Source organism: Cladophialophora yegresii, assembly GCF_000585515.1.
Source record: "Cladophialophora yegresii CBS 114405 chromosome Unknown aczIN-supercont1.7, whole genome shotgun sequence".
In the NCBI taxonomy this organism is placed as follows: domain Eukaryota; kingdom Fungi; phylum Ascomycota; class Eurotiomycetes; order Chaetothyriales; family Herpotrichiellaceae; genus Cladophialophora; species Cladophialophora yegresii.
The window spans coordinates 1-24,621 of NW_006913051.1; the positions used below are offsets into that span (position 1 = coordinate 1).

A 24,621-nucleotide genomic window follows, 5' to 3' on the forward strand; every position below is an offset into this window, starting at 1 on the left:
AAGGCTGCAGGTAGAAGTATCACGCTCTTGGCGCGCGATGCCGAATCGGTTGGGAATTATCACGCACTTGGCGCGCGATGCCGGATTAGGTTGGGAATTATCACGCTCTTGGCGCGCGATGCCGGATTGGGTTGGGAATTATCACGCTCTTAGCGCGCGATGCCGGATTGGGTTGGGAATTATTACGCTCTTGGCATCTCTCGGTTAACTTCCCTAAAACGCTATAACGACGATATTTTTAACGACGACTACTACTCTTAATATAAGGAATTAGTAAATAAAAGTTATACCATTTGAACCGTCTTAATGAGCTCTATCTAATAGTACTAGTATTATTATAATAGCTCTATTATTTTACTCTAAACCTAAGCCTAGTTTAAAGTATAGATAAGCTTTCAGATCACTATAGATCTAATATCTATTTATATTGCTAGAGATATTCTATATACGGTATATATCAGGAATAGCGGTACTCGAGATGTAAAAAGGGGTGTATAAGTTAATATCTATCTAGCTATTGACGAAGACTTAAAGCATACGGAACGAGGAGGGTTCATATACGAGGAGTAAGCTATATAGGCCTAGAGCGCTAAGCCTATCTAGGCGTTCCTAATAATTATCCCCCTCTAGGCGTGTCGTCCTCGATACGCACTTAACTCTTAACTAACTCGTAATCGACTCTTGTATAGTAACTATACCGCTCTCTAGTTACTTTATATAGGCAGCCCCCGAGTCCACGGAGTAATACACTATCTATCCTTTCAGTGCCTATAGAGCCCGCCTCTTAGTCACTTATATAGGCAGCCCCCGAGTCCACGGAGTAATACGCCACCTATCCTTTTATGCTGTAGAAGCCCGTCGCAGAGTCCACTGCGACCCGTATACGAGTCCACGTATACCCGATAAACAGAATCCACTAAGTACCGCCCCTATAGAGTTTACTGTGAGTCGCATGCGAATATACTCCGAGTATAGCGCGAATCCCCCTCTATCCTTAGTGAGTTAGGCACGCCGCAAGATACCACCGTAGGCCCTTAGGCTATCTATAGGTTACTATACGGTTATATACTAAGTCTACCTAGCTAGAGACGGTCCTACTTTTACTCCGTATAGTGCTTCGTAATATAGCCCTCTTTACCGCAGCGGTAGTATACCCTATTACCTATACTCTTCTCTCCCGCGCGTCCCACGCGCGACTCGCTACCCTGTCGCATAGGAGTAGCAACCTTCTCTTACTAGCTAACCTCAGCTAGTCGCTGCGTAAGGCCTTATATTTATACTTATATACGGATCTTACGCGCCTCGCGCAGGACCGCGGTGCGCAGCTTAGGCCGTAAGCAGTTTATAAGGACCTAGGCCTTTTATTCCTTAACCGTAAGGTTAGGGATCTTATCCTCGAGGTCCTTAATCGCTGATATAAGCTCTCGTACCGATAATTTATCTTACTAAAGCCTCTTAAGCTTTAAGGATACGTCTACTATACGATTCGTAGGGTCCTAGACTATATCTCGCAGTACTTACTCGAACTCGGGTTAGGTTATAGGGTAAATCGATAGGCGGGACTACTACCGAAGGGCCTCGTCGCGAAGGTAGGACGCGGCGACTACGACTCGCCTACGTTCGTTATACTCCTTAACCGCGTCGAAATAAACGTTATAGTTTAGAAGGAAGTCGCGGAGGTCTTTAATCGAGGCGCCTTAGTATAATAGCGGGGGGAAGGCGCGCCTATATCGTATAGTTAGGTCCTAGGACGCGGGTCTCTTGCCTAGCGAGCTTCCTGCGCCCTATATACTACTCGCGGGCGACCCGCCTACGAGTTCCCTTTCTATCTCTTTAATCTCTTCTAGCTATCGCCTCTCCTGTATAGCTACGCGGAGTCGCTGGTGTTTCTCCGCGATCGTCTCGGTACTAGCGTCGCTATCGTCGCTAGGGCCGGGGCCGAAGGTCGCGGCCGAGTTTAGGGGGGTGGGGTGTCGACGAGGTGCCATGGCGACTCGCAAGCGACTCTATACGGAGACAAGGGGCATGCTTTGAGAATGTCAGGAATGGCGGTACTCGAGATGTAAAAAGGGGTGTATAAGCTAATATCTATCTAGCTATCGACGAAGACTCAAAGCATGCGGAACGAGGAGGGTTCGCATGCGAGGAGCAAGCTATATAGGCCTAGAGCGCTAAGCCCATCTAGGCGTTCCTGACAGTATATCCAGCGAATCTATAAACTCTTTTGTCTCGTCAAGGGCACATGTGCTTCTATCGCTAGCCCAGTCTCCCTAGCTCGTGTACGTCGTGTGGAGAAATGAAAAGAGTAACAAAGCATTCAGAAAGTAAATTGCATCAACCCTGGATTCAGCACCAATGGCAGCAGGAAGTGAAATGCAACGACAAGTGCCATGGGCCAAATTGCCGTAAAGTCCTTGATTTGCCAGTCGTGAGGGACCAAATGACCAAGTGGACCCACACCGGCAAGCACAATCATGCCGAAAACCATGAGAAAACAGAAGAGAAAGGTGAACTTGAAGCGGCGCAAGATGGTGGGAACCTCTTCAAAGAACGAGGTGCGGGTAGCCTCTTTCGCCGTTGCGCCCCAGGTCATGTTGATCGAGAGCATGTGACAGGCAATGGCTTGTGAAACGTGGATGGAAATGCCGCCGAGGAAGATGGTCAATAGCGGCAGCCAAGTGAGGTTCTCGAGGAAAGCGCCGATGAGGGAACGACCAGCAACACGCTAAAAGCAGGTTAGTATACGACAGGAGCGGCGGCGGGGTTGTCTTACATATCGCAGAACCGCCAACGACACGGTGCCCAGAGCTTGGAAGACCACAACAATGGAGAAGTAGATCTTGAACGAGTCCGTGTAGTAGTGGTCGAGGTAACCGTTGAACCAGCCGATGAGGAAATAATTCAGAGCAGTAAGCACCCTGAAGTGAAAGTTAGACCGGCGCATGGAAGAGTCTCGACGCGACGTACCAAGCTGAACCGATGGCATAGTATGTGCCGATGTAAGACATGATAGTGATCTTGGCCATGACGGACATGTTTGAGGTTCTGAAGCAAGGAGGATAAGTAACCATTTCCAAAGTTGCTCAAAAGGTGGATGGCTCACATGAACTTGCGGAACAGCGGAGTCACTGGGCCTCGAGTTGGCCAGTAGATCAGTGGGTTGAAGATGAGTTCAGAACAGCCTGCAGGAGAAGTGAGTCTCGTGAAACCCGCGGAAGCCACATGCACTTACCATAAGCATATTTTTCCCAACGCGCCAGTTCATCGTACACTGTCAGAGACACGCCTTCCTGGAAGCCTTCGGAGCCAAAGTACGTGCTGAAGCGGAGGTCATAGCCCTTGGATTGCAACCTCAACGCCATGTCAAAATCTTCCGACACCGTCGTCTCCGCCCAGTACTTTTCAACACCGTCCTCCTCGTAAGCAATGTCCTGCAAAGCAGACCACCGCAAGACCGCATTGTGACCGACAAAAGGTGCAATGTCGCCGTTGGCAACAGCGAACTGAATGGCAGTGTACACCAGGTTGGTAAAGAACGTGATACCTTTCTCGAAGAAGCTCGTTGTGACGTTCATCACCCCTGAGCTGAATTGGATGATGGCGACCTGGGGCGAGGCTTCCATTTCGCTCACCATGTCAAGAAAGCAGTCGGCCGGCACTCGGGTATCCGAGTCAATGATGAGAATGTAGTCGCCAATGCGGACATCGCCTTGCGCCCAAGTTCTGCCTTGATCTTCCTCAATGATCTGCTGGAGGATGCGTTGATATACTTCATCCTCATCTTGTTGTGTCCAAGCTTCGTGGCGGTGTATGGCGGCAAGCCTGTCCTCAATACGCGCAGAGACATTCATCGCATAGTTCATGTTGGAGGCTTTCTTGAATTTTCCCGCACGAGTGAAGGCTTTCTCTCCGCTCTCGGGTTTGGGGTTTGGATTGTGCTTGGGGCGAGCGACCCAGCCAATGTTGTGTTCTTCGTAGTACTCGCGGCGTTCCTTGGCTTCATGTTCCTTGATGAGCTGCATGCCATCGTCATTGACAAAGATGTTCACTGTTCCGCCCTGCATTTCGTAGGTAGAAATGGCTTCGCGAATGGAGACCATTGTTGGGTCGATGACACTCCAGAGACTGCTCACATGTTAGCGCCGGGTTCAAGCACCTTGCATTTTGAACTCACCCTTCTTTGTAGACTGGGCACTGAACAGTCACATGCGGCAGCGTATCCGTTTCGAGCCTTTTGCTTCTGATACCGGAGAACGTTCGAGAATTGGAGTCCAGTTGATTCACGGGGCCAAAAAGCTGCGAAATGCCGTTGACCAGTGTCTGGAAGAAGAACCAGCCGAGCCAGATCTGAGGCAGAATGACAGCCGCGAGAGCAAGGCGAATATAAGTGCTGTCGGTCTTCACTTCGATTGCAACTTTACGCCACCCGACACCGATGGTCAAGATGACAAGTAATCCAGCCAGTGCCATCAGAACAGCCTGGTAAAGAATGGTCTTTCTCGGGCTGTCGTCATAGCGACGTCCGTCTTCCACGTCGGCATTATCTGCCTTTTCCCGGATGCTCGGGGCGGCACTGGCATTTTCACTCTTCGGGATGACGAGGTTCTCGTCCTTCCACAGAAGAGACACGAGATGTTGTTCGATCTTCTCGGCTCTGGTGATGACCTGTTCGGGATCATCATGCCATACCACGAGGTAACCTGGATTCTGGATGAATGCCGCAAAGTGGTGCTTTTTGCCGGTTGATAGGAAGGTGATGTCTGGAAGTACCTGGATCCGCAGTCCATCAACGTACGGAACATACGGGAGCTGTGATGTTCGCAAGAATGTCTCAATGACATCCGTCTTTACTGTCATGGCAACCTGATCTGCTTAGCACAAGCCCATTCGTCACGTCTCTGTCCACTCACTTTGACATTGAGCTGACAGACTTGGTGGAAAAGCCCATTGTTCTCGAACAAAAGCTCGGATGGTTGACAGACGAAGTCATTCTTGCCTCGCTTCAGGATTACACCTTCACCGTCCACGCTGTTGGACCAGAGCTTCTCCATTTGTCGCTGCCGGAGGAACTTGACCATGATGTCGCACTTGAAAGCACCTGCCGACCCGAGCGGAGCCATCGAATCGGCGTGGGAAGCAAACGACATCTGAGACGGCGAGCGGGTTGGGAACTGAGGGGCTTCGAAGTCGAAGTCGTCATTATGGTAGGCCACGGGAGGCCTCTGTGGCATCCGGGAAATCTCGTCCATTTCCATGAATTTCCGTCGAACTATGGAGACGAGATGTGTTGACGTTGCCTAAGAAGAGACTGAGTGCATTAACCCCCGGAAACGCAGAATGAATATAAGGAGCTGCTGTCGAGTGGCTTCAAGTGCGTCCGATATGATAACGAGTGACTGTTGCGATAGCAAAGCGGGTGAATGGGGAACGAGTGACTGATGCTATAGCAAAGCGAATGTGTGGCAAACGAGTGACTCCTGCGATAGCAAGGCGAGTAAAAGGCAAACGAGTGTGGTGTGTTCAAGAAAGAGCGTATAGAAGGACAATGGAAAGAAAGGACAATGGCCAAAGCACGAAAGGAGAGAGGAAAGCCATCAGGGAGACGGGTCAGGGACATCATGTCCCTCGATCCAGGTTGCTATCTTGCCGTATCCACAAATAGCTCACTTCATTCTGGACTCAGGTGTTATCGCTCGGGGCTCTGGCCGTGAACTCGATAGGTGACGACATAGTTCTTTCCAGGTGAGGCTGCCTGAGAGCATGGCATAGTGGTCCACACGCAGGAACCCGTCTCGAATGCGTTGGACGCTAGGAGAAACGAGAAGAGATGGGTCCTGCAGCGTGAGGCCAATTTCGCTCATGCATGTTCCAAGATGAATCTGTGAAGAACCAATCGAGCGGTCGGCTTGCGGCATGGTTGCGACAGCCCTTTCTCACAGATTGAAGCCACCAATGCCGAAGTGGAAGGCGCAGCTGACATATACGAGAACCCAAGGGTATGAGTTCCGAGTAGCGCGTAATGCGCAGGGCTCTTCAGGCGTTGTACAGTCCCCCGAAGGGAAGCGTGACTCTGATTTTTCGACAGATGAGCATCTCGGTCACGTTTCAGTGGGTCGCGGATAGCCTCGCCCAACTCCGGTCAGCCTGAGAAAAACGTGAAGTTGCTCTCCAGGCGGAGGCGTGGCAGGGTCTTCCTGGACACCAACAAGAGGTCTCCATCAACGGCCATGGGCGCTACCATGAACGTGACTGTCTGGGGCGCTGCTTGCCTTGCTGTGGGTGGACGTCCATGCAAGACGAGTAATGGGCCAGGATGGGGGACGTTCAAAGAACCTCACCATCTTCATTCGTTTCAGAAAACTCGTTTAGGTGCTTGGCAAGCCACGCTTGCTGTTTCCGGCCCACATCCACGCCACTCGTGGCCGTGTGGTGGCTGCCCCTTTCAAACATGCTCCGCGAAACATAGTGAGTTTTTCACCCAGAATAGTACGAGGCAGGCTAGAAACGTGGACGTCGTTGTCGATCACGGCAGCTCATTCGCACATCGCCCTGAGCGCTAACAGGGATTCTGACAAGATTGGCGAACGGTAATCAAGCCCAAGGCCCACATTTAGCCAAACACGGCCGCTCATTTGCTAAGCTTGTCACCTCGCTTGTGGCTGCAGTAACAGTACACAGTAATATCGCCGATTCCAAACTGCCGTCTTTCGTTATCTGGCTCCACTGTTATTCATCAACCATTTTGCATACCGCACGCAGGGGAGATGATTCGCTGCTTTCCCACCAACGGCGATACACGCTGCCCGACAAGCTTCTCGAGACCCGATAGTCCTATTCAGCGGTCTCACCATGAGTCGTGCACTTCGTCCTTGGCTGCGCGTGGAGTACAGGACCTTGACCAGTCTTCAGTGAAAACACGAGTTTTATGGGTTGGAGTCTTGAGTGCGACCTGCTCCATCACTGCGCCTATGCCAACAGTGCCACACAAATGGCTAAGAGAGGGTCCCCTGTCACAAAACGCGACCCCAGTCCCATGTTCCTTGTCACGTCCTGTCGCCGGCTCACATGGGAAGCTGACGGAGGATCCCTGCTAACGGTGCTAAGACCACTTTTCTGACATATCCTAGCGCAGGTACACCCGCTATAACGCATATCTTATCGCCAGGACCAACGGCTGGAAGCCGGTATCCGCCCAATAACAGAAGGCGCGATATGGTTGCACCCGGGATTGCGCCGGCCGCAAGTACAGACCTGATTCTTCCACCAGAAGACCAAGCTCGACGGCGCTCAATCTGCGTCCTCCACCACGGCAAAATGGCATCACATGCTCTAGCGCCCGCGAAAGACGAGACTCCCCTGCAGTCGTTAATTTGCTGAAAGTCCAACATGTCGCACCGCGGGTACCGAAAATGGATGACTTCAGGCTGAAAAGGAGATTTGCTCTTCGTGGGAATGCCTCGAGGGGACTTTTGAGACACAAGGGCAGATGCAAGACAGATGCACATGTTACTGGTGCGCTTCCGCGAACTATTCACACAAGTTGAGTGCCTGTTCGGCAACTATTCCCACCCGAATACGACCTGTCGACAAATTGCAGCAACTTCTACGTCAGTTGTCTCATCTCTCAGGAGAGACGACCCAACTGTCCAAGAGCGTGTGGCAGCCCCCCTGAACCTCTCGTTCAGCCTGACGTGAAGCTTTTTCCAGCCGAACTTTGGCACTCCAGACTTTCTCGACTTCCGGTGCGCTGTCATTGCCTGTCCATATTCTTCTGGAAGAGGCTCCAGCAGGCTCAACAGTCCCGCCATGAGCCAACCTATGCAGGAGAAATATGCTCAAGAGCACGAATATTCGACGTCGGCCACAGCTCCTCGGTTCAAGTTCAACGACTCCAGGAATGCTTCTTCGGTAGCCATTCATCAACAGAACCTGGCGAACAGGTACTTCCGTTCTCGCCGGATAGGCAAAGACAACATCGAAAAGCCCTGGCTTGAAAAGAAAGATCCTCGACAGCGTTGGCTCAGCCTCTTCCCACTAATTGGCCTTCTGATTGGGCTCGCACTTTCGGGGTATCTGGTGTACGACGGACTTGCTTCTGTGGAGACGCCGGTGTACTGCTCCGTATACGAAGACGATTTCACCAATGGCTTCGACGACAGGATCTGGACAAAGGAAGTCGAAGTCGGCGGATACGGCAATGGACAATTCGAAGAGACAACCAGCACGGACGAGAACGTCTTTATCAAGGACGGAGTCTTGACCATCAAACCGACGTTGCAGGATGCCCGTCTCATTGAGACCAACAACATCATCAACCTTACAGCCAGTGGTCTTTGCACCACTGATAGCTGGAGTAGCTGTGTGACAAGTACCAACACCACCAACGGAACGATTGTCAATCCCGTCAAGAGTGCCAGGATCAACACCAAGAAGGGTGCTTCTATCCAGTTTGGGCGGATAGAAGTCGTTGCAAAGTTGCCCGCCGGTGACTGGCTGTGGCCGGCGATCTGGATGCTTCCGGTCAACGACACCTATGGTCCTTGGCCATCGAGCGGAGAGGTGGGTAACCCACTATTGCTTGTCATCTTCGTAGAGCTGACGAGAATCGCAGATCGACCTTGCGGAGTCGCGGGGCAACAACTGGACGTACGGTATGGGCGGTAACAACATCGTCAGTTCCACTTTGCATTGGGGACCGGACGGCGCGAATGATGCCTGGTGGCGGACCAACAACAAGCAACATGCTTCGCACACCACTTATGCCGCTGGGTTCCGTGAGTGCGTGCCTCCTCATGCTGGAGCTGCAGCTAATAATCGCAGACACGTACGGTCTTGAATGGACACCGACCCATATCTATACCTATATCGACACCCGCCTCATGCAAGTTCTGTACACCAATTTCAAGACGCCCTTCTGGCGGCGCGGCAAGTTCCCTGTTTCCGACACCAACGGCACAGCTTTTGTGGACCCATGGTCGCAGACAGGGAATCCCGCAACACCATTCGACAAGCCATTCTACCTCATCCTGAACGTCGCAGTTGGTGGGAAAAACGGGTGGTTCGAAGATGGCAAAGCTGGCAAGCCCTGGGTGGACGCCTCACCCACGGCACGGAAGGATTTCTGGGACGCCAAAGAACAGTGGTACCCAACGTGGCTGGAAAACAGCGAGATGCAAGTGAAAAGTGTCAGGATGTGGCAGAGAAAAGGTTACGGAACCTGCAAATAACCGAATGTGACAGACGTGGGATTTCATAGAATCGTCAAGTTTAGATTCCTTTTGGTGGTTGTGGGCTACTTGGCAACAAGAAGGGTCTTGTATGGGAAGGCACAAGGACGGGATCAAGGCGGACAATATGGAGTAAGTTAACGGGAACATCAATTCTGACGCCTGGCGATTGTTACAAAGTTCACATGAGGAGGTTACCGCCGAGGCTTGAAGACGGCAATTACTCAAGCGACAACTTTGACTGTCAAGATGTTGGTCAGACAAGCCGCTTTCCCTCATACTCCTGAACCAAGTCGACCTCTGGGCATTTTGCAAGTGACCTCGGCTACGTGCAGCTCACCTAACTTCAAGCATGTAATCTGAATCCACTTGTAATTCTAGCTTATGCCTGACATGGACCGTTCGTGAATCAGAAGAACCCTACCTCGGTACTTACTAGCTTTGAAAACAAGAGGCACACTTGATCAGTGTTATCTGGCTTGAATCGAGTCTTGGTCACGACATAGGCAATCTACAGCAACCACAATGGCCGCTTCTCCACCACCAACGAAGTTCGCACAGCTATCGTATCCAGCAACGGGCATCCTGCTCGTGACCTTTGCACGTCCCGAAAAGCTAAACTGCATGGGTGCAGCGGACGTTGTTGAGTTGACGAACGTCTTTCGTTGGTTCGATGATGAACCATCCTTCATAGTGGCCATCGTCACCGGAGCCGGCAAGAAAGCCTTCTCCACCGGAGCGGATCTCAAGGAATGGCAATCGAGTATATCTAATGCAGCCAAACCTGGCGCTGGCCCTGGTGATGCGCCTGGTGCAGTACCGCTGTCAAACCGGATGGGAAAGAAGCCAATAATCGCGGCGGTCAATGGCTTGGCATTGGGTGGTGGCTGCGAGACGGTGGTGAACTGCGATCTTGTCATCGCCGCCGACACAGCTTCGTTCGGCTTGGTCGAGGTCAAACGCGGTGTTGCGCCTTATGCTGGTGCTCTTCCACGGCTGATCAGGACTCTGGGCCTGCAACGAGCAAGTGAAATGGCTTTGACCGGAAATTATTACTCTGCACAGCAAATGAAGGACTGGGGAATTGTCAACAAGGTTGTACCTCAGGCCGACGTTGTCAAGGAAGCAGTCAAGTATGCCAAGCTCATTGCTGAAAACAGTCCAGACTCGGTCATCTGTACCAGAGCTGGGTTGAGGCAGGGTTGGGAAACTGCAAGCGTTGTGGAAGCAACCTCTCTGACTGGCAGGACTCAGTGGGCTGAGCTTCAGAAGGGAGTGAACATTCTGGAAGGACTGAAAGCATTCAAAGAGAGAAGGCGGGCCATCTGGAAGCCGTCAAAGTTGTGATCGTTGATCTGAGCAGTCCCCATCTGTTACGAGGACATCTTCTTCATCTTCCCGACGCAATGTGTACAGACGAACTCGCAAGATTCATTCATTCCGACTGCGCTCTGCTCAGCCTGGCATGGCGCCTCTAGCTAATTTACTTAAAAGGAGGATGATGGGGTGCCGTCTTTTTGTCAATTGCTCCGGATTGTCGGCGCCGTCATGGAACGGAAATGAATCGGGGGCGCGAGTCAACCAACAAGAACGCAATAGTCAACATAAAGGGCGAAGCTACCTTTCTCAACATACTCGGAATCTTTTGCAGCCTGCTCGGGATTTGTTCTTCGGACAGGCTTGGCCACCCGGAAGAACCATTGAAGCTTTCAGCAAACACTGGGCACAATCGACAACATGCAGAGACTCGGTTCAGTGTCGCGGGGATAGCAGCGATGTTTTCTTTCATCGAACGTCCGGGGCTGTTAATGTGTAATCAATACGACGGACCGCGCTACGTAGTTTGGTCCCAGCTAATCCTTGTATTTGACGAATGTCCCCTCAAACGGGACGGTCCTGGGGTAAAGTCCCCCAAGTGGACTGCTTAGCCGTACATAACATCCTTCCGCTTGCAACGATTAACCTTCGATATTCTCTCCCACCTTTCTCGATCTCTTCCAGAAACTGATAATGTCTCATATGTTGCCACCGAGGCCTGGACAACGCCGACTTCCGTTACCGCTCGGGCGCATGAAGAGCTTGACCAAGTCGAAATAGCAATCGGTGTCGAAGGCAAGGAAGAGGGACCTGGGTGCAGTGCAGGCACCTTGGTCTTGCGTGAGGCAGGTGATGCAGGTATGAGTATGGGAACCCTGACAGAAAGGGAATCAGGTGCATCCAGCATCAGTCAAAAGCCCATGTAAGGAGGGAAGCAACGGCAATTTCGAATACTAGGAGATTTCTGCTTCTGATAAGTGCGATCGTGGAGATATAGTGCGAACCGAGATATAGTGCGAACCCGCTTGTGCAGTCGCTGTTGTCGACACCTTCACCACAGTGGTTTGGCCACTTTCTCGATGTGTCATTGAAGAGCGACGAGCATATGTATGATAACGGGTGACGACCAGGTGAGCTGTGGAACGACTGCAGTAGAAGTCACCTTCAGGGACAGAGTGAGCGAGCACTGGCGATATTATGTGGCGCCACTGCTGCAGAGAGCTGTCCCCTCGTTGGTGCCAAATGATGAGTTTGGCGACCTGGTGAGTAGTGAAACTCCGGTTAATTGTAAGTCTCTACATTTGACCTGGGTTGTCTGCTCTGAAGACGGTGTCCCTTGCTGGCTCCTATGTGAGGACCTTCGCTTTCGGCACCGCGTAGTCTAGGCACTGGTCGTTTCCTCTGTTGTAAATCGTGGCACAAATGCTTGCTTTCGTCGCATTTGACTCTTCTCCACCTACTGAGATATGAGCAGAAACCCAAAACCTGCACGATTGAGTCGACTTACTTGCAAGTGATGCATCCGGTGCAAACTTTATACGGAAAAGCCTTCATCTTGGGCGCAGACTTTGTCGGAGCAGGTAGCTATCTTCGCAAGAGGCAAGCTACCGAGAAGGAATCAGGCTTTCGTGTGCGGTAGTAGTCTGAGCATGTTACAGAATCGTCTGAAACTACAGCGCCTTGGTCCGCAGATATCATTCGCTTTGAAACGAAATCCAGTTCGTAGGGCTGAGGAATTCAGAAACATGTCGATGATCGCGTCTTGTAGAGATAATAACTCATGTAGGAGGAGAATCTGGCACGTCAAAATAAGTCGGCTAGGTCACCTGTCTACTCAGACTGTAGCATAAGAACAGGACCAGACAGTGAAGGGTTTCCAGTCAGCAGCGCAATTTTGTCTCCAATGTGAGGCGGTTACAGAATCAGGCGCTTCTCGCGGCAGAAAAGCAGGAGGAACTCCCCAACCACGCCATTACGGGCTATCGTGTCGGGATGCCGGTCTGTCTTTTGGGAAATCATAGACAGATTGTAGTTATCCATCTGGAGGTCTGCATCAGATCATCTCGCTCGGGCGGCAGTTATGCTGTCCCAGTCTTGAACAGCACGCGTCCAGAGCGCACAAGTAACCAACCAGAGATGGAGAAAGGTGGAAGCGACACCCGAAACATCCTGCGGGCCCGTTTTCCGATTCCGTGTGTTCTCCGTTCCTGTTTGCCATGTCCAAGCGCGCAACTGCATGTTGCGGCACTACAGGAGGTAGTCACGTACATTTGACGCTTCCAGACAGGCTTCTGGTTAGCCGCATATAAAGTGTCTCGGCATAAAGCGCCCCGGTTCTTAGCTTTGGTAGCAACACCCTCCAGGCAAGCCGTCTCAGCCTAACCCCATACCTTCGAGGCGACGCATGCGGAAAGTTCAGGCCCAGAAGCACGGAGTTAACAAAGTTGGATATTGTATACGAATGCTGGTTTCGAGAGATGCTGGAAAAGTTGCCCCGGAAGCCCTAATTGACAACAGTAATCTACCCATTATGGTTTGGCCTAGGTACCAGGTGGGCAGCACGTCAGATGTGCAGCCCCTGCCGCGTCAGGCGTCCATCCCCGCCGTGCCGGCCCCAATTCTTCGTTCGTCGCCCTCCCGCCATGAGTTGCCAAGCGGTCAACTGTCGTTCATGCCGATCATTCCACTTGCACATCCCCAAGCATGCACAATAATGGACCTAACTTGCTGTTCTGTGCTACGCATCTGTGCTATCAGCTAGAGACTCGACTGTTCCATTGCAGTAATTTGAATTGTCATGACGCTCTCTGTTTGCTTACCGCAACCAAGACATTGCCGGGAGCTGCATCCATCCTCTCCCACCAGAGCAAGCCACCGACCAATCCCGGTTTCCACGCGTGCATAAGTCTGTGTGCTGTGGCGTGCGCCTCGTCTCTCAGAGGTTGCCAGATGGCACCTGTCCAGAACATCCTGAGCAGGAGACCACCAATATCGAGCACGCAACTTCTTCTAGCGCCCCTCGGCTGGAGCGACGAAGGAGGCGCTTTAAGCGTCGTACATATCTTCGTCATCACCGAAGTAGAAGGATATTGAGCCTCAATCTCCCCTGGTCCACCATGTAAGGCTCCTGCTCCTGAAGACAGTCGACGACCTCCACTTTTCGCAAACCACCTGCTGATCGTTATGGAAGGTAAACCCAGTGGAGCTTTCTTTCACCCAAGGCGGTCCTTTCTACGGCAGGACTCGTCTGTGTTACCAGAAAGCTACGAGCAAGCGCCCCAAGAAGATCACGAGTTCCAGACATACGACTCGCCAGAATGGGAGGAGGCGCGGCTGGGACTGAACATCTCCGGCATCCCGACAGTCAAACGTGTCCCTGTCGGCTCCAAAGCTCCATCCTACACGAGCAAAGATGGCCTGTCTGCAACCCTTGTGACAACTCCCGAATCATTGCTCCCTAGCACAAACCGTGATAGTCCTCACCAGGGTACTGGTTCCAGGGCTGCAGATGCAAGATCATGGACGTCAGATCGATCCTCCTACAGCCGACTCAACCAGCAAACCTCGCAGGACTTCTCTGCAGAATCAGGACTCATTCATACCCACAGCCATTTCGATGAGAACTGTCCAACAGATGGTGACATTTTGACGAGCCCATGGTCGTGGTGGACCATCTCCGTTCTGGCGCTGGCGGTTTATTCCACGGTATTGTCTGGAGTATTCCTCGGTATCGCGTTTGCAAAGCCCAGATGGGGCGAGTCAATCGGTACACACGGACACATCTCCTTCGCAAACGCTACTCTTCTCAGCGCCCTTATGTCGAAGACGGTCGAACTGTCGTTCGTCACAATCTTCGTTGCACTACTTGGTCAAATGTTGAGTCGACGTGCCTTCGCCAAGGAGAACAAGAACGGCGGCATCAGTATTGCCGAGATGACGATGAGATCGTGGGTGATGCAACCTGGAACGTTGATCACGAATTGGATAGCAGTCCGATATGCCGCTTCTACCATTGTTGGCATTCTGGTCTTGATCGCCGCACTGGCCGCCACTTTCTACACTACAGCAGCTGAGGCTCTTGTAGCACCAAAACCAAAATTTGGCCGCCTCGAGCATCGGACCCTTTACGGCAGGGTCGCCGCATCCTACGCAAATGCTCCGTACCTCGCTGGCAGGTGCCAGAGTCCCATTCACGGCAAAGGGATCGACCCCAGCTTGGGTTACGATGTCGAGGGAGACACTTGTCTCCAAATCGATTATGCGGGTCAAAGCTATCACAACTTCAAAACATTCCTAGCAGACTGGTCCCGGCGGCTCGATGTCGGCAACTTGAGCTCTGACCTCAGTTCTATTGTAGGCCGCCCTCCGCCCGTCAGCACCCTCTTCGACAACACGACATTGCTCGGTCAATGGATCACCCCAAGTCATGAGAATGTCACAGTCGACTCCTTCAAGCACCAGCGTTTCGTCCAGAACGTCACGCTAGCCATGCCGCATGCAAACCTCTTCAATGCCGCTCGGGATCCAAAGAACCACATCTTGCAACCCGAGGACCTCCAAGGGAACGGCGAGTACTCTATCCGAGCGGCGATCCCTGCACCCATGATCAACGTCTTATGTGTCGGGATGGATGAGACAGAGGTGGTGCCTATGATCGTCGATCCTTCCAACATCACTGACCCTGCGACATTTTACGTGGGTCCAACCGTCGTTGACGACATATTTGGCTTCGGGAACGGGAGTGCGCCCGAAATTCAACAGCCGCCATTCTTCTCAAAGCTTCCTTCGCCATATAACATTCTAGGCTTCATATCGAGCGGCTATGGTTACCCTGCGGTGTACATTCTCGCCGCGCCCCCTCCCGAAGGCGCGAGAGAGTCATATTTACCTTATATGGATTACATGCTGTGCTCTGTCAGATCTGCACAGTATCGCAATTGCACCACCTACTATCACGTCGCCCAGTCTGGTGGTCAGATGTCTGTTGAATGCGACAACAGCACAGGAAACACGTTCTCCTATTTCGAAGCGGTCCCAGGGGCAACAGTCGGTCATTGGGAAACAGATTGGAAAGACATGGGGGCAGAGTGGCTGCGCGCTGTCTCCTTGAACTCCGGGGTGTACAACGCCAATGCTTCAAACGACCGCATTCTCACACAGTTCATTCCGCCGTATTCCAATGCTTCCGGTGCTGACGTATACACATACCTCCCCATCAACTTGCCTACGCTGGGAGAAGCCCTAGCTGTGTTGGCGAGCAGCACCGCTGTTTTAGCATCCTCCACAGCACCATTCATTCACTACTGGAACTACTCGGAGCAGATGCTTGAGGAGCCACAGTATGAGGACTTCCGAGCGATGCTCAGTTACAAAGATTATGCATCGGGCGGAACGCAGGATTGGCAAGGTCTTTTCTACGTGGTACTAGTCGCTGTCTTCCTGCTCAGTCTCTTCAGCCTCATTTACCTGATGTGGACTTTTTGCTTGCTTGGCCGAGTCACTGACTACACCGAGCCACAAAATCTGTTCGCGCTGGCCATCAATTCTCCGCCTTCCAGCACCATGTCTGGGACGTGTGGAGCAGGACCCAGTGGTGGGCTTCTGGCCAAGAAGTGGGAAGTTGATATGCAGAAGTCAGGCAGCAGTCCGATGGATCGACATGTGCATCCTCACTTCTATGTGAGATGCAAAGATGAGACGGCGCCAGCGACTGCTAAAAGCCGCCGCAAGAGGCGAAGCAGACCACCTACGGTCGCATCTTTCTCCATTGCGGAGTCACCGGCAGTCGAGCAGTATATGCGGTTATCAGGGCAATGATGTGTGAGCGTTTATGGAACGGATAGGTCCTTGGTGAATCTTCAATTCACAACTTATGCGAATTTATGAGTAATGGTAATGTAGGAATATAAAATCTTCATCTTCATCACCGGGCATTCCTGCCTTACTTGCTCCTTGCCGGCAGTGGGCAAAACAGACTCCCAGCACGAGATCGCACTTCTTCGCAGAAGGGCACGAGCCGGGCTGAAGGAGCACTGCTCTACTTTACGGTAGGCTGGATAGCTTTCCCATTTAGGAGCCTCTCAGCAGCCTCCCTAACCAGAGACTCCCCGCAGTCCCCGCTCTTTGTCACATCAATTGAGGCTCTGTTGGCTGCCCGCCCAACGGCGAATGCGGGGGATCCTCTAATGCTTCGGCGGTATTCGTGCCGAGAGGGGCGGAGCTTTTGTCTCCGCAGGCTTCATGAGCTTCCTTTTCAATCATAGATCTGGGGTTTTGTTCCTGATTATCAACAATACCCTTGCTCGAACATGGAGGTGTGCAGCAAGAGCATGGCTTTCCCCAGACTCTGGGGATCGTCTGCACCGCATCCGCTGTCCTGGGCGAGGGCACATATAGCAGCCCTTCGCCTGGCCTCTTTGCGCAAGCTATCTTACACCTAGATGATTGAGGTATCTTGAATCAATTTGCAAGATGTTGAGAATAGTGCTTGCGAGTTGTTTCCTTCAGCTTGCATCCTTGGCAGCCTCTTTGAGCGTTCGCCAGAGCGGAGGGCAAAACACCTGCACGATTCCTTCCCAGTTCAAGTCTTCACGTGGGAAAGCGGACGACTCGCCTGCAATCTCCTCCGCCTTTGCACGATGCGCTCGAGACTCGACGATCGTCTTCACTGAGGGTATCGACTACAACGTGCTCCAGCCCATTTCTGCAACCAATCTGTCGAATGTCTCCATTAGGATGCAGGGAACGCTTCATCTTCCAAAGAACATCACGGCAGTCCAAGCACTCGTGAACAAGACCACCGCCGCAACAAACGCATCGGCGCTTTACTGGTGACATGACTTTCATCCTTGGGGCATGCCTCCACTGACAAGCATCAGGTTCACTCTGTCAGGTCCATCGATTCATTACATCGGCACACCAAATGTCACCACAGGCTGGATCAACAGCTACGGCCAAGCCTGGTGGGATTCCAACCCCAAGAACGGCAGTGGCGCCCCTTCCCGACCGCATCTGATGAGCTTCAACACCACCAATGGCTCTGTAAAATACTTCAAGTCCCGCAAACCGATCGCGTGGGGTATGCAAGTCAGTGGCAAGAACATCACCATTTCAGACACCGTCATCGATGCTGTGTCCAACAGCCATGGATTTCCTTTCAATACCGATGGTTTCGACGTAGGCGGTACCGATGTTCAGATACTCAACAGCGTCATCTTCAATGGTGACGACGCCATCGCGGTACAAGCTGGAGCCAATAATGTCTTGTTCCAGGGCGGCACCATCGGCTATCAGAGCCACGGCATGAGCATTGGCTCACTCGGACAGAATCAAGCCAAGTGGGCGAACGTGTCGAATATCAGGTTCGACGATATCACGGTCATCAACGCCGTGTATGCGGCACGGTTCAAGTCTTGGGTCGGAGGTAAGGGATTGGCGCAGAATATTACTTGGTCCAACATCAGAGTCTACAATGTCACGTTTCCAATTTTCGTGACGCAGACGTACATCAATCAAGGCTCCGCCCAGACTCAACTGGAGAACGGGACCACCGTTGGGAGACCGAACAACTCGACGGTCAACATGGAAGACTTCACCTGGGCCAACTTCACCGGAACAATCAACACGTTTAATCCTGGCGATGGTTCATGTGTCACTGATGTGAGTATTTGGCCGCTTGTGATTGAGTTCAACTGACTTGAGACAGCCATGCTGGTACGATGTTGGTCTGCCGGATCTGCAACACACGGAAGCCGTCATCATCGAGTGCAACACGAACACATCCTGCAAGAATTTTGCGCTTGACAATATTCAGGTCTTCCCGGAGACTTTGACCCCGTCGACAGTCATCTGCATCGATGCCGGCGCCGCATTGAATCCGAACCTGGGCTTCCGGTGCGCGAACGGGACGTATGCGCCTGTTTGATTTTGGCGGCAAAGAAGGGCCACGGACGAGGTGCACAGTGGAGTAATAGATGGCTTCGAAACAAGAGGTAAAGTGGCAGGGCGAGGCAGCCCACGAGGACTTGTTTTCAGGTAGATACTATCCGATTTCCATCCTCCTCCCACAAGAGTCCGCAAGAGACCTGCCAACAGGAGGAATGAGAGTATCGAATCGCTCAAACAACAGACACGGCGACCTTGCTACCGTCTGCACTTTGATCAGTCCTCATTCAACTTTCCAGAAGGGAGCCACTCACAGAAAGCTACATGGTCTTTGATACGGGCGGCCTTTTCCTTCGGCTCTGGATAGTACCAAGCCGCATCCTTCAAAGTGGTTTTATCAGCGGTGATGGTGTAGTAGCTTGCTTTTCCCTTCCACGGGCAGGTCGAGTGAGTGTTCGATAGCGAGAGGACTGATTGGTCTAGAGAGCTGGGTGGAAAATAGATATTGCCTTCCACGGTCTGATAGTCGTTTGTGGAGGCGATGACTTTGCCGTTGACTTTGGCGGTGGCTGTAGGCATATTGATCCGATGGGAGTGGACGTTGGGTAGCGAACAGAAATCGTAGACAGAGAATTGAATGCAAGATGAGGAGATTAGCTTTGGATGTGCTCGATAGGTCATATCTATCGGTAGATGTGATGGTCATCGGCCCCCATCTTTCGAGGCAGGCTAGCGAAATGTCAGCGTCGATGACAAATGCAGGATCGGGCCAATCAGTGATTGACGAAGCATAGGGTTTTGGACTTTCACAGTGATGAACGAGGTAGCTCATGCTTGATCTGTCAACAGATAATATCGCTCAGACATGGAGCTCCATTGTGCAAAAAAGCCCGAGGAAATTTGCCTCGAATGGGCTGAAGATTATGTCAACAGGACGAGTAAGGGCGGATGGGTGTTTGTAGAGCAACTGCAGCAAGAAACTCGAGCTGGAGCATCCGCCATCTTCTTTGGAGCGGCCAGTTGTTGTTGTTTGGAAGCAAGGTGATCCTCGCTTGTGGGCTTCAGAACTTCCACAATCTCAAGCATCGAGGTTCATGTTCGAGAGCAACCGAGGTGAACTTGAGGTTCTTGTTGAGCATGTTCTGGGGAGAAGAGCACGGCTCTGCATGCTGGGAACGCAGCAACCGCCATCGCAGTCTACATGGCAGAGGTGGACTGAGATTGTAATGGGCTCAAGAGGACCCGACAATGTCTTCAACGGTGGTGACGGATGCCAGGCACGACGGTTAGGTGAATAACGAACTACGGCTTCGCCTTTTCGTTGAACTGCAAGAACCCGCCATTCCTCTTTTCCGGGTTGCTAATCCTAAATGTCACTTCACTGCTCAATATCCCAAGCGTGGTGAAGTCTTCTGCCGCACGTCGAAAGCTGTGCAAGTCTCCTACAATTTTCTGGCTCCCCAGACTGCACTTCCTTGCTCTGCTCTGCTCTCACAGTCATCTCATTTCTCGAAGACAAAATTTCAACTCAAAGAAACCGCAATGGGAAAACTCGATGTAGCAAGATGGGAAAGACACTGCGAGCCATACTTGAATCCCCTTGTACATGCTCATCCATCTCTCCAAGGGACGTCGCTAATATGACTCCGCAGGATCATGCCATCAAGACTTCTGCCATGGTCTATGCCACTGTTCTTGCCAGAGAATATGCCGACGATTCCAACGATGCAGCCATCTTCGCTCACTGCCTGACCATCGCTCGGGACGAAGCTAAGAAATTGGCGAACTTCATCCATAACCGAGGCCGGGTTCCCAGCATGACAAGCACCATCTAGGTTGGCACAACCACCACGACCATGAAATACCACTTCGATGGTAGCGAAGTGAAGATTGAGGCAATTGAGAATCCTCTCAAACATAAGCTCTGAACCTGCCAGTACTGGTGGATGGGGGTGTATCCTGGGGGAAAAGAAGGCCCAAAACCGGACCGTCAAGATGTCTGAGGTGGAGCATGGAGACGGAGTGCTGTAGTCACATTGAGTTGAAATCGAACCTCACCAGAGAAGCTGGAGGTGCGATACGTACAACATCGAAACAGTGCCCTATGTCAATTGCGTGGCGGATTGGAGGACATGCTGGTTTACAGCTCTGCAAACCTCAACTTGTATGCTGGCAGAGTGAACCACAAGATTGAAACATGGAACCAACAGTGCTAGAGAATCCAGAGTCAAAGAGAATTCATTTGCCTCCTCAGTGTCGTTTCTTCGCACTGAATGACTTGAGAGGATCAACTTTGCCCTTTGATCGTCCACCAAATCGAGGCTTTCGACCACCTCGTTTCTTGTCACCTTTCCGGTTCTTCTCGTTCCTGAATCCGACAAACCCCATCTCCTCAGTACTGAGCGCTTTACGGCCCGCTGCTGGCAGCAGATAGTCAGGGACGTGCTTCAGGTGTGCTTGTTGTCTGACAATGGCTCCGTGCTCCCCATCATGCCTCAGGTGCCGCAGGTCTTCCGGATTCTCTTCAAAATGCTTCCTGAGCTTCTCAGACTTGACCAGTTCCTGCTTGATCTCCCTTGCACGCGCCTCGTGCACTGCAGCCCCAGTAACCGCCCGCAGCGCATCATTCATGCGATATCGGAATGCATCGACTTGTGACATATCGAACCGATACGGCTTGACTTCATTCCCTTTCTTTTCCTGCCGGGCGATGATCTTTTCGAGCACTCTTTCATCGTTCTTGGCCGATATAATGCTCGTCGGTTTGTGCTTGCCAAACATGTCATTGGGGATCACAAATGATAACGCCATTCCTGCTTTTCCTGCTCGTGCGGTCCGGCCTATGCGGTGGGTGTATGACTTTGAAGTTGCAGGCAGGTCAAAGTTAATCACGCAGGAGACCTCCTGGAAGTCAATGCCCCTAGACACTCCAAAGTCTTTCTCGTTCTTCGAAACCTTTGCTTTCTTCACTAGCCTTTTCTCGTCCTCACCTTCCTCGTCGCTCATTTCATTGGTCTCATCGTCTGGCTGTACCCGCGATTTTCGCCTTTTCATAACTCCACCGAGGACTTCTTGATCATCAGCCGCGATGAGAATATCATACAGTCCCTTGTTGAATTCCTGAACAACATGCAGTCGAGAGTTTACCGGCAACTCCGCATTCAGCACGCACGACTTGATACCAAATTGTTCAAGATAGAGCTTCAATCGATAGCTTCTGTCAACGTCCGCCACGAAGACAAGGCACTTGCCCTTCACCAGACGCAGTTTGAAGAGGACGTATATCAGCAAGAACTTCTCGTCCTCTCCACAGCGCACCACGTATTGTGTAACACCCTCACCCTTCTCTTCCGCTTCATCTATCCTGACCACTGCTGCGTCCCGGCAGAAGATGGATTTGAGCTCCTCGACCTCGGAAGTGAGGGTGGCGCTGGTTAGAAACGTTTGCACTCCGCGAGGAAGTGCGGCGGCAATGATGTTGATATCGTCTTCATAGCCGTACGAGAGAACAATATCGGCTTCGTCAATGACAAGATGCTGGATACTGTCGATGGATAGTTTCCCGGAGCTGAGGTACTGTGTCGCTCTGCTCGGAGTCGCAACAATGACATCGGGAGAGTCCTGCAATACGGCACTCAGAACTGCATCGGACAGACGTTGCGTCAGGTTCAGGGACTGGACATCTTTCGAACAAAACGCTGCAAAGGTGCCGAACGCCCTGTGGACCTGGTCTGCTAGTTCACGAGTAGGCACGAGAACGAGAGCAGTGGTGGCCCTGGTGCTGAGCGGAGAAGATTTACGCCGCAGTATTGTTTGTAGAATCGGAATAACGTAGGCCGCAGTCTTCCCCGACCCTGTCTTCGATTTTGCAAGCACGTCTTTGCCCTCGAGCGCCAGGGGTATAGCTTTGGCCTGTACAGGTGTCGGATGCGAGAAGTTGGATTTGGCAATGGCCTGCGTCAGGCGAAGATCGAGGCGGAAAGAATCGAAGGACTCGCCCCCCTCTTCGTCGTTCCGTGGCACTTCGACGGTTGGCGCATCATTGGAATCCAATTTCCGCTTCATTTTGAGGCAGACATGGGCTAGTGAGGTGCCTGAAGTCACTGAAGTTTTTCGCAACAAAAGGTGTCGAAATACGCCAGACTTTTCTTGCGGTCGCGGTTCAACTTCGGCAGCGACTTGAAGTTGGAGCAAAATTTCTGGAAAGTCACTGACACATTCTCCGCACCAAGCCAGTCACCCATTCCAGCCTTGTGGGAAAAAGTTCACCGCAGTTCGACAGCGACCATTTCCTTCCTTCCATCCGTGACGATCCCGTCCCTGTACTCATGATGCCAGCACCTACGAGGGTCGCAAACCAGAAGAAGGGAAACCCTACAGACGTGCTGCCGAAGGATGATGTTGAATTGCGTCTTGAAAAAGCGCTGTTCGGAGACGATGCAGGCTTTCTCGAGTCCCTGAAGAGAACCCAAGCCCAAGAGGAGTGGTCATTGACAAAGCACCGGGACAATGACGACGATCAATTGACAGACGGCGACCCAGACGGAGAGCTGGGAGATTTTGCAGACGACGTGAGTACGATTTGGCGACTATGCTTGTTTGACTGACCTGACCTTTTCGTCAGTTGTTCTTCCTCGACACTGGTGCGACCCAACTCCCAGCCTCAGTTGCACATGACCTTGATCAGACAGAGCAAGAGCATGTCTCCTCGAGCCGACAGTATACTTGGTACGACAGCGACGACGACCGGCTCACCATTTCCCTGGCCTCGAATACACGCCTGCGCAAGCTGCGGGACACCGAAGACGACGATGTCGTGAATGGTAGAGAGTATATACAGAGACTACGACGCCAGTACGAGCGACTTCACCCAACGCCCGAATGGGTCACATATGCTAGAAAAAGGAGGAAGCTATCTCATTCTGGCGATCAAGGTGCTGCATCCGACTCTGATGCGTCAATGGATGATGAAGACTCTCTTCCTTCGGCGCGGCCGCTCGCCGAACTACTGCGGACAGCTGGGTCTCTAACTCGAACAGTATCGAAGCCCAGCACGAAAGGATCGAGAAGGTTGCGACCTGAAGTCATTGATATTCAGCGATGTAAGGATGTAGCTGGATCCGGTCCTTCTTCCATCGACGCTCTGCAATTCCATCCTTACTACCCGCTCTTGCTTGCCGCCGGACCAAGCTCAACCGTCACGCTTTACCACGTTTCTCCTGAACCACCCAATCCGAACCCCATCCTGACCTCGCTGCACCTGAAGGGTAGCCCTCTACACACCGCTGCGTTTTGCCGGCCACAAGAGGGACCGAGCGGCGAAGAAGCGAATGACGGGACTCGTGTCCTTTTCTCTTCCCGCCGCCGGTACTTCCACACCTGGTCCCTGTCCACTGGCGTGGTGTCAAAAATCACGAGAGCACTCTACGGGCCGACTCGGAAAGAACAGCGGACGATGGAGTCTATGAAGCCTTCACCTTGCGGCCGTTACGTGGGACTTGTCGGGTCTTCCAAGAAGGGAGGCGGAAGTATTAACGTCCTGTTGACAGACAGCATGCAATGGGTGTGCAGTTGTCGAATCGATTCCAGAGGCGGCGTTGCGGACTTTGCATGGTGGCGCGATGGAAATGGATTTGCCGTGGTGGGAAAGAACGGCGAGGTCAGCGAGTATGATATCGAGACGAGGAGAGTCGTGATGAGATGGACCGATGAAGGGGCTGTTGGAACAACCGTCATTTCTCTGGGTGGGGACAACACAGAGCAATGTCCTGGCCGAAGCCGCTGGGTTGCTATTGGCTCCTCGAGTGGGGTGGTGAATCTGTACGATCGACGCGGGTGGATGGTCAAGCCAGCTTCACTCGAGGAACAGCAGAAGGACCAGAGACCGAAACCGGCCAGAATTTTTGACCAGCTGACGACGCCGATTTCACATCTCGAATTCTCCGAAGACGGTCAGATGCTGGTCATGTCATCACGCTGGAAGAAAAATGCTCTTAGGCTGGTTCATCTTCCCAGTTGCACGTTGTACAGGAATTGGCCCACGGATAAGACGCCTCTGGGCAGGACCAGCTCTGTTGCGCTTTCTCCCGATGGAGGGTACCTGGCCGTTGGGAATGAGCAAGGAAAGATCAGACTGTGGGAGATTCGAGAATAGCATACCCCGGGACTAACGCGTGTCTCTTGGGGGTCGTAT

The 24,621-nt window shown here is 52.1% G+C and overlaps 8 protein-coding genes across 8 annotated transcripts; 5 read left to right on the plus strand and 3 right to left on the minus strand.

Moving 5' to 3' along the window:
* Positions 1-2,317: 2,317 nt before the first annotated feature.
* A1O7_09128 (uncharacterized protein) lies at positions 2,318-5,249 on the minus strand (the record flags this gene model as incomplete). Its single annotated transcript, XM_007763117.1, has 7 exons — positions 2,318-2,725; positions 2,774-2,918; positions 2,968-3,045; positions 3,104-3,182; positions 3,233-4,125; positions 4,175-4,863; positions 4,911-5,249. The coding sequence occupies 7 exons, from the start codon at positions 5,247-5,249 to the stop codon at positions 2,318-2,320; spliced, it is 2,631 nt and encodes an 876-aa protein (XP_007761307.1).
* Positions 5,250-7,806: 2,557 nt separating this feature from the next.
* A1O7_09129 (uncharacterized protein) lies at positions 7,807-9,227 on the plus strand (the record flags this gene model as incomplete). Its single annotated transcript, XM_007763118.1, has 3 exons — positions 7,807-8,559; positions 8,612-8,774; positions 8,821-9,227. 3 exons carry the CDS (start codon positions 7,807-7,809, stop codon positions 9,225-9,227), a joined length of 1,323 nt encoding a protein of 440 aa, XP_007761308.1.
* A 525-nt stretch (positions 9,228-9,752) lies between these two features.
* A1O7_09130 (transcriptional adapter 2-alpha) lies at positions 9,753-10,574 on the plus strand (the record flags this gene model as incomplete). Its single annotated transcript, XM_007763119.1, has 1 exon — positions 9,753-10,574. One exon carries the CDS (start codon positions 9,753-9,755, stop codon positions 10,572-10,574), a length of 822 nt encoding a protein of 273 aa, XP_007761309.1.
* A 3,153-nt stretch (positions 10,575-13,727) lies between these two features.
* Positions 13,728-16,361, plus strand: A1O7_09131 (uncharacterized protein; the record flags this gene model as incomplete). The annotated part of the gene is made up of 1 exon (XM_007763120.1): positions 13,728-16,361. One exon carries the CDS (start codon positions 13,728-13,730, stop codon positions 16,359-16,361), a length of 2,634 nt encoding a protein of 877 aa, XP_007761310.1.
* A 654-nt stretch (positions 16,362-17,015) lies between these two features.
* A1O7_09132 (murein transglycosylase) lies at positions 17,016-18,468 on the plus strand (the record flags this gene model as incomplete). The annotated part of the gene is made up of 3 exons (XM_007763121.1): positions 17,016-17,374; positions 17,423-18,203; positions 18,250-18,468. 3 exons carry the CDS (start codon positions 17,016-17,018, stop codon positions 18,466-18,468), a joined length of 1,359 nt encoding a protein of 452 aa, XP_007761311.1.
* A 236-nt stretch (positions 18,469-18,704) lies between these two features.
* A1O7_09133 (uncharacterized protein) lies at positions 18,705-19,007 on the minus strand (the record flags this gene model as incomplete). The annotated part of the gene is made up of 1 exon (XM_007763122.1): positions 18,705-19,007. The coding sequence occupies one exon, from the start codon at positions 19,005-19,007 to the stop codon at positions 18,705-18,707; it is 303 nt and encodes a 100-aa protein (XP_007761312.1).
* Positions 19,008-20,678: 1,671 nt separating this feature from the next.
* A1O7_09134 (ATP-dependent RNA helicase dbp9) lies at positions 20,679-22,493 on the minus strand (the record flags this gene model as incomplete). The annotated part of the gene is made up of 1 exon (XM_007763123.1): positions 20,679-22,493. One exon carries the CDS (start codon positions 22,491-22,493, stop codon positions 20,679-20,681), a length of 1,815 nt encoding a protein of 604 aa, XP_007761313.1.
* A 266-nt stretch (positions 22,494-22,759) lies between these two features.
* Positions 22,760-24,582, plus strand: A1O7_09135 (uncharacterized protein; the record flags this gene model as incomplete). Its single annotated transcript, XM_007763124.1, has 2 exons — positions 22,760-22,999; positions 23,053-24,582. 2 exons carry the CDS (start codon positions 22,760-22,762, stop codon positions 24,580-24,582), a joined length of 1,770 nt encoding a protein of 589 aa, XP_007761314.1.
* Between the last annotated feature and the right edge of the window lie 39 nt (positions 24,583-24,621).